At 33.3% G+C, this 9,012-nt stretch overlaps 1 protein-coding gene across 1 annotated transcript in view; it reads left to right on the top strand.

Annotated features, from left to right (window-relative positions):
- The window catches only part of LOC110028911, a gene marked incomplete at its 5' end in the record, with an annotated part of 117,098 nt that extends 108,342 nt beyond the window's left edge, over positions 1 to 8,756 (top strand). The window contains 2 exon segments of the mRNA XM_020730960.1: positions 1,162 to 1,398; positions 8,333 to 8,756. Coding sequence (XP_020586619.1) covers positions 1,162 to 1,398; positions 8,333 to 8,473 — 378 coding nt within the window. The 3' untranslated portion in view covers positions 8,474 to 8,756.
- Positions 8,757 to 9,012: the final 256 nt, after the last annotated feature.

Raw genomic sequence — 9,012 nt, forward strand, 5'->3', positions numbered from 1 at the left:
TGGGGATGTTAATAGTAGAATTCAAGTTGGTTGGTTGAAGTGGAGGAATGCTTCGGGCATTTTGTGTGTTAGAAAAGTACCGCTAAGACTGAAAGGAAAATTTTATAAGATGGTGGTGAGACCTGCAATGCTCTATGGCGCTGAATGTTGGCCTTTAAAAGAGAAGCATAATAATAAGTTAAGTGTTGCCGAGATGAGAATGATTAGGTGGATGAGTGGCTTTACACTTAGAGACAAAATGCGGAATGAATATATTCGTGATAGGGTTGGTGTAGCTCCTGTGACAGACAAAATTAGAGAAAGTCGTCTTAGATGGTTTGGTCATATTAAACGTCGACCATTAGATGATCCGATTAGGAGAGTAGATGTTTTAAATTCGACTTGTGTTAAGAAAGGCAGAGGTAGACCTAGGAAGACTTGGGCTTATTGTATTAAAAATGATCTTAATTTACTAGAACTAAATGAAAATATGACACTAAATAGGACGCAATGGAGAAAAAGGATTCATGTAGCCGACCCCACGTAGTGGGATTAAAGCTTTGTTGTTGTTGTTGCTGTTGTATACTTTGGACTTGGTTTGGTGATTAGTTTTTATGCAACTTTTTCATTGATGTGTTTGATATGTATAGTGAGGCCATGTGGGATGTATCATAACTATCATTGTTCTATATCAAATACAATCACCTTGATTCTTGATACTCCTCTTATAATATATAGTTTGTCTATACCATGTTTAGAGAAATTAGAAAATACAATTTCTAAACTCTTCTTTCTTTTTTTATTGATGGCTGAAATTTGATTTGATTTAGTTGCATTTTCTGGCAGTCTTAGCTATAAATCCATGATTTGTTTCTGTGCTAGGCTGGATAGCCATTTCTATCAGTGGTTAGATACTTTAGTGCAATATATAACGATACTAGAAGTGATGAAGTTTGCTATTTATGCAATTTGATTCTGACCTTTAAACGTAATGCTACTCCAAGACCACTCCGTAGCATCCAAAATGTTATCATCTACACCATCTGCAGAAGACTAAAGCGGATTTAACCTGACCTAATGTACAGCAGTTTAAGTTATGTAGGCTTTGTATTTTGTGAGTAGCCTTCGTGTACTCTACTTTTCTGGCTATATGGTAATTGGCAATTTTATTTTTAAATGCAGATTGGAGCAGCTCCTTCTCTGGTTCCGGAGGATTCAACTTCTTTTGTTTCGAAGAGTGCCAGGAGTATGTTCTCTGCCAGCAATGGAATAAAAAATAGTATCCATCACATTGCTATTGTCATCCATGGTTACTCGAGAGATCCTAGAATCGGCCCAGTTTTACTTTTATGTGCATGCATATCATTTGGAGCCATTTGGATTCAGTCGAACACTGTGCCAGCACAGCTTACTGAAGTGGTGAGCTAAAATTGATTTAAGACTTCTATGAAGCTATTAATATAAATGCATAACTTTTGGGTTTGTGTGTTCTGATAATTTCCTTCAGACTACAATTTTAATATTCTTGTTACTCAACTGAGTAATTTGTGCCTGCAATAGGAAACCAATATCCAATTCGTAAGGCATCTTACAGCTAGTAAAAATATAATCCTAATCTTGGTGATTCAAGTAACAACATATTCCCAATCTTGATGATACAAACTTAAATTCAACACAAATTTTAATAAAAAGAACATGTTTTCATTTTTTGTTTTGTCAAAGTAATAATTTTTTAACTTCTAAATTGTTGATTTTACAAATTTCAGCTATCTCAATTTTCTCGCTATAATAGATGGCAATAGATGAAACGAATCGGAGAAAATCATTTTAGCCTTTTTTTTTTCCAATGTTTGTGCAGTAGTCACTCAATCCTAGTAGAGCTTCTAATAGGATACATTCAAAATCAGAAAATAATATTCACAGAATAATGACAGTAGTTTTACAGATGTAAGATGGCAACAAGGATTTCACGGATCTATAAGGTGGCTAAAAGTGAGGATGGAAAGAGAGCAGAAATTTTGATAACTATGGGTACTATTTGGCAGAAATTATGCAAACGTATCATGCTCTATGTGAAGCAAATGAATAAATGCTCTTCTTTTCTAATCTTTCTTGATAATTACTAAAAGACTCCCCCTAACTAATTTCTTAAGAATCTAAATTCTTTGTTTTTGGTAACAAGAACAACAACAACAACAAACCTTTATCCCACTAAGTGGGTCGGCAAACAGAGTCAAATTAATCTACTATTAAATTACCTCTTTGTAAACTTTTTATTAATTTTAATATGTTTTACTTGGTCTGTTCCATTGGATTGTTTATAGTATTGATGACTCAATTGTCACATCAGAGCCTCGTAGGACCTGTATTTGCAATCTTTAAATAACTTTTAATCATAGAAATGTAGATTTATAGTTTCATAGATCTAAAGTTAACTTTTATGCTAAATTTTATCTTCTTTTTTTTTTTTTCTATTTTTCCAAGTCAAAAGATTGCCTTTATGAATGTGCACTATCTTAAAACGGGCACCTCTTGCTTACAATAGAACTTACATATTCTATATCCATGTATTCAAGGGTAAATTGTCTCCCTTTTTTAATAGAATTCCTTTACCCAGTCTTTTTTTCATATTATAGAAGTAAATACACTACCGTAACAGCGTAGGTAATTTTATGTCTAATATACAATAAATATTTTTTCTACAAAACTTTTGATAGCTTGTTTTTTCTATTGTTGCGTCTTCTAAAACATTTCCAAATTTATGATTAAATTTTATCAGACTCTCAACAGAATTGCATCCAACTTAGCCATCTCTTTCAGCAGATTTATTATGTTCTTTTAGCATGCTTTGAAGATTTCACTTTAAAGGAGTGCAGATTCAATGTCATAGAACCACTTTAGTTTGAATAATTCTTTAACTTCAAATTTTGGGATCATTCTTTTCTTGAAAATCACTATTTTCTTAGTAATTTTCTATTACAATGTTGTTATCAACATAAATTACTAGATTGAAGAATTCACCTGAAGTCATATATTTCACAAAGAATTTTTTTTTACTTTGCTTTTACCTTCTTGTGGATTATCTTGGTGAACTTTCAGACCTATGCCCTTGGAAATTATTTCAACTCATAAAATATCTTGTTTAGTTTGCATACTCTGTTTTATTTTTGAACCAAATTTTGGTGGAATCCATATTTCCTTCTTGATCTCGTCATGTAAGAAGTTTAATCTTTTAATCTAAGTTGCTAACAATAAGAGAACGTGAATAATATTCATTTTAATAATTAAACAAATATTTTAAGATATTTAATCCCATATATTTTATTGTAATATTTGGCTATAAGTTTTATTATATACCTTTCTAATGAGCCATTAGATTTGTTACTAGGCTGAGTGGCAAAATTGTGTATAGCAAAAAATTAGAAAATATATCCATTATATTAATAAGATTATTTTCAAAAATGAGGAAGGATAATGATAAATTTGAACTAATATTGACATTGTTCTAGTGTACCTAGAGGGTGTTTTGAAAGTGGATTTAGTATAGCAGTGGTTGTAGAATTACAAGGGAATGATAGTATGGGTGGTGGACGGAGTTTATAGGGAGATAAACGATGTTTGACAACTATTCTAGCTGAAAGCCACAAGGTGGATGATAAAACTGTGTGGTACGGATAGCGAGGAGGTTCACCACCTATTCCCGAGCATAAACTACAAACATGTCACTTGCAAAAGAAATATTATATATCACTCCTTATAGCATAAATCAGATATTATAATCTCAACATTAACTAAAACTAAAACAAAATCCTGAAGCATCCATAATACAACATATATATAGATATATATAAAGATACTCTAATAGAAAATAACATGACTTGGAAATAGAGATATAGGAAAAAAATCAAAAAGGGAATAAATTGGTGGGATCGCAAAAACCATGGGTCATCTGACTCTGCAGCTTCGCGGTACCTCCGTTTTTGTAGTTTTGTGGTATCCCATGGAACGGACAACAAGTTGTCATTTTTCTCCGGCTTGGAGAGGGTTATTCTTCTCTAAAAATACAGGGATCTAATTGCCAGATATATTTTTCCACATAGTACTTTTCTTCTTTATGTGAAGTGTTAGCATGCTGGATCACTCTCACTAGTGGGTTAGACCGTATGTCAAAGATTTTTGAAACTCTCCTTGTAAGGGTTGCACTTTCTCTGATATCGACTTTTTCATGACATCGTCTTCTAACATCACAAGGTCAGTTTTGTTGACGACTCTCTCATAACATGTAGAGATGTGACACATGACACTAAATTTCTTTTCTTTCTTAATACCAATCATTGTTGACTCTTTCAACGACAAAATACAATATTATTTTTGACTTTGATAAATTAGTAGGCGTTTTTGTAACTATCATGAAGTGTACCCTTGTCATTATGTCATTGTTGGCCCAAAAGAATGTGAGATGGATCCATTGACACGACATTACACCTAACTTTTTAACTTGTTTTTTATATACCAATCTTTCAAAATTTTAAATATAACATTTTGGCCAACTAAACTTAAAATTTACATTTCAACCACCCAGAAATTTATTTTCTTTTGAAGCAAGACTGGTCAATTAATTATATTTAAAGTTTTGGGTGATGTTTTTTTTTTTTGGTAATTAAATGTAAAATTTTATGTTTGGTTGGTCAATCCGTTATATTTAAATATTAGGTGGTTGATATATAAAAGCCCAATAAAAACAACAACACCAAGCCTTTATCCCACTAATTGGGGTTGGTTACATGAATCATTTTCTCTATTGTGTCATATTGAGTGTCATATTTTTATTTATTTCTAATAAATTAAGATCATTTTTTATACAAAATGCCCAAATGTTTCTAGGCCCACCTCTGCCTTTCTTAACATAAGTTGAATCCAAAACATCTACTCTCCGCAATAAAAATAAATAAAAAATATGTTGTTGCTAGACTAACCTTGTTTCAATATCCCATCTTGGTCTTGTCTCTGATTTTCCATTATTAGAAGTTACATTTGTATTTATTTCAGATAGTTGATACTTTTCTGGTATTTTACATAATCGCCTTTTTCATTTTCTATTAAAGTCTGCTACTTCGATTAGAAATCTATCTCAACGTAAAAGATAATAATTAGAAATATACCTTCAACTTACAAGCATGAGTCATCTTTTTGTTAATTAATATCTATTAACAATGAAAATAAACTCACAAGGTGTGGAGTCTCGCCTAGCAACACTGATGCTCAACATAGTTGATCTTGAAAACCTCGTCGTTATCCAGTCAAGATCCGAAGTTCTCAGTAGCCTCCGACAGGGCAATATCGTAGAGATGGTAACCCCTTTACCTTTCTTCTTCAACACGCTTAACGTGCGTCCAGCTATCATCCCAGCAGCCAACGGTCATTGTTTTGCCAGCGCTTTGGCTCGCTACTATGCCACTCTTGCTACCGGCGGAAGAATTCCACCTTCTCACTCAGCCCTCTCCAAGCCGCCTCTCGGAGATCATCCTCACATTCCAAAATTCCCGTCGGAAAGCCAAAGAAAAAGTGCATAAGTTGCAACATCAAGCCACCCAGCTTAGCTCGTACCGTATTCAGCCACAACAATGATAGCATGACCTACAATCTTGTGCAGCTTCTCTCATAGAGAATTGTATAAAACATCTCTTGTCCATTGTGATCTTTTTCCCTTTCTTCAAGTAAGAAAGAGAATAAGGTGGTGTGGGCTTCTGTGTGGTTAGGTTCAAATTATCCATCATTTGGGTAGATATCTTAGTTTTACAATTGCCCCATTGATAAAGAGTCCTCAAAAATTTCACTTCATGATGCAACATGCAAGAATGATGTTATGGCGGAGTCATTGCTCTCTCGTAAGCTTATTTTGAAGGACCCGTTGGATTACTAGCTTCTCTCTCTCTCTTTCATCAATTGGAAGCTAGTATTGCTCTTATGTGTACTAAACTTCTCCAGTGTCTTTTGTGTCATTATCCATATTTTCTACTTTTCCTTACTTGATGGAAGAAAAGACTTGCTTGTTTGAGTAATCAGGCATAATTTGTCCAATTTGTGGCACTTGAAACCTTTTGGCTATGACGGATTTGTGAGTGCTAGCAGTATGTACCTTTTTTTCCACTTTGGATTAGTGTGCATTATGTGCAATCAGCTTGGTTGCTCTACTATGTGTGCTCTTGTTTCCTAACTAGATAGTTGAACCATGTTTGAAGGATGGTGTAAACCTGATACTACTATGTAATTTCTCCTTCTTCAGGGCAAGGGTCTCTGAATATTCTGAAATGTCTAATATGGTTGTAAGTATACCACATTGCCAATGGATGATTTCAATCCCTCCAGATATCCAAATGTCGTATTCTCTTCGTACTCTACTAGCTTACATTTTAATATAAGTTGCTCGAACTTTACTTTTTTACTTTATTGAGAGGATTTTCTATTGTAAATGGTGAACCTTCAAGAACACATTATGTCTGTAATGTGTTGATAAGTACTTGCATTGTAGCTTTCATTTCATCTTGGAGCAGGTAATGATTTCATTATTTTTCTTTCTGGTTATTGAAAATACTTTAGGTTCTCCCACTATAAGAAAGTGTTATTCTTTAGCTTAGTAGTGGCTAGCTAGACTCTTTTATCAAATGGAACGTTCTTAAATTTAAAGACATGTTCCACTATCTGGAGTCACTCGATGAACTCATCTAGATTCACACAACCATCACAATTTTGCAAGTCAACATTTACTTTCAAATTATTGCTTCTCATATTTTATGCGAAATCGCGAGAATATTGATTCTTCTTCACTAGAGACTTCCTGATGAAAATGATTCACTTTGTCTTCTCGATTTGATAAGTTCTTGTTGTAGCTATACTCTATGTATGGCCTCTTCGATTATCTCCTCAAAAGCACTAAGCCTTTATTGCAATTTATGAATTTCTCGCTACATATCCTCCATAGTGATCTCCCGAGCAGCTCAGTGTGATTTCTTCTTAATGTTATTGTGTCTCATTCTTCCAATGGAAGTTTTGATAGAAAAGGAATGTGTTTTAGGTTTAGGGCTAGGTCGGTAGGGAAAAATATTTGTCAATAATTGGTCGAGTGCTTGGAGTTTTGGAGGTTGGTGTAGTGGCGGCTTTTTGGCGGAAATTTGGGTTATATGAATTTTAGGTTTTGGTGTCAGAAACAAAAATCCTAAAATAATGTCAAATGACACTAATCTAGAGCTCCTTGGAGGTATTTGAGAAGCGGATTTAACAGTAAGGAGTAAGAATATTGGTAGTCGACGGCATTTGGAGGGGGATAAATGATGTTCAATGGTTGTTCCTTCTGAAATCAGGGAGACAGCTGATGAAACGGTGTGATATGAATGACGAGAATGTTCCACCTCTTTCCGAAGAACCTACAGACACACTACTTTCAAAAGGAATATGACATAACACTAGAAATTAGATATTACTATCTTTACAGTACATTAAATCAAAACTAAAGTCTCAAAAAAGTCAGAATTTAACATATATAAGTTCCTTGATAGAAAATAACATAATTAAAAATAGATAACTAGGGAACAAAACATAGAAGGAAAATTGACTAAAATTGGTAATCGGACGAAAGCCTCGCTCATCCCAGAGATGCGGTATCACGAAAACTATGGGCCACTGATTTCGCGGTATCACAGACCTTCGATCCTGGGATTTCGTGGAATCTAGTGGAAACCATGGAGAGAGTTTATTCAAAATAATTTGTAATGATTATATTTAATAGCTCATACAACACTTGAAGGAATGAAAAATGTGGATTTATGATTACGGCTTCAAATTTGAAGAATCCACATTTAGTTATTAAGGGATTGTTTGGGATTACTTTTGATTTTTATTTTTATTTATTTTGTTTATGTTTTTTTTTTTTTATTTAAAGAAAATATTTTTGATGTATTATAAATTTTTTAATTGGTTTTGAAAATACTCAAAATAATTTTTAGATGTTAAGTATTTTAAAAATATTTTTTTTTTATTTATTTTAAATAAATTAAAAAACATGTAAAAAATGCAACATTTTTAAAATAAACGTAAAAATAAAAACTAAGTATTGAAATCATAAGTTATCCTAAATGAGTCCTAAAGTCTTTATGTTTCGTTTTAGTTTTACGAAATAGAAAATAAGATAGAATTTCTTTTTGATCTGCGCTTCCAAAATATTCTAAGTACTATATCCTGTTTTTGTATCTACATTCCTAGTACGTAGTTATGTGATGTTTTCATAGATTTTGATTGTGTTATTTCTCGTACTTTTTCTGCTGGCTGTTAAACGCAGTAAAATTATTTTTCTCAGGATTGTGACGGTAAATCAGCACCAAGAAATCCGTCTAATCGTAGAAGGAAAGGAGGATCAAGCCGCAATGTGACACCATCCATCACTGATGCAGAACCAAAAGATGCTAATCAACTGTTATCAGACTCTAACTCGGACTAGCCACTGCACACAGCTCAAGTTGCTGGCTTCACTGTATATTCATTTGTTAATCCAGACTTGAAAAGGAATGCGCATAGTTTCATTGGGAGGAACAGTTTTGTGGGTTTCCAAGCTTTGAAGATTGCCGGCAATTTAAACATTTATTCCTATGAAGTTATATTTGAGGTACGAAAGCGTCATGTTTGGACTATGGCGCATTTTACTTGACAGTTTTGTCTTGTTTGTAAGATTATTAATGTTTATATTGATCATATCCTGAAAAAATAATGTTATTTTGCATGTATGTTAATGAGAAAGGGCTAGGGAATTGCCACTTCGGCAAAGTCATGTTATATCTTCCTTAAATCACGCTTTCTGAATCTCTTACCTGCAAAATAATCAAAATATGGATGGATAAGATTGATGTTGCAAATGAGAACTTGATCGGCAAGTTGTTTGGGAAACAATTGAGGCTATTCAAAAAAGAAGAAAAAGAAGAGAATGTCAAAGATGTTAAAAATGTGGAAGCTCTTGAAGGGGCACAAACTGATTGACCTTTG

The sequence above is a fragment of the Phalaenopsis equestris genome, unplaced genomic scaffold, assembly GCF_001263595.1.
Source record: "Phalaenopsis equestris unplaced genomic scaffold, ASM126359v1 Scaffold000540, whole genome shotgun sequence".
Taxonomy (NCBI): domain Eukaryota; kingdom Viridiplantae; phylum Streptophyta; class Magnoliopsida; order Asparagales; family Orchidaceae; genus Phalaenopsis; species Phalaenopsis equestris.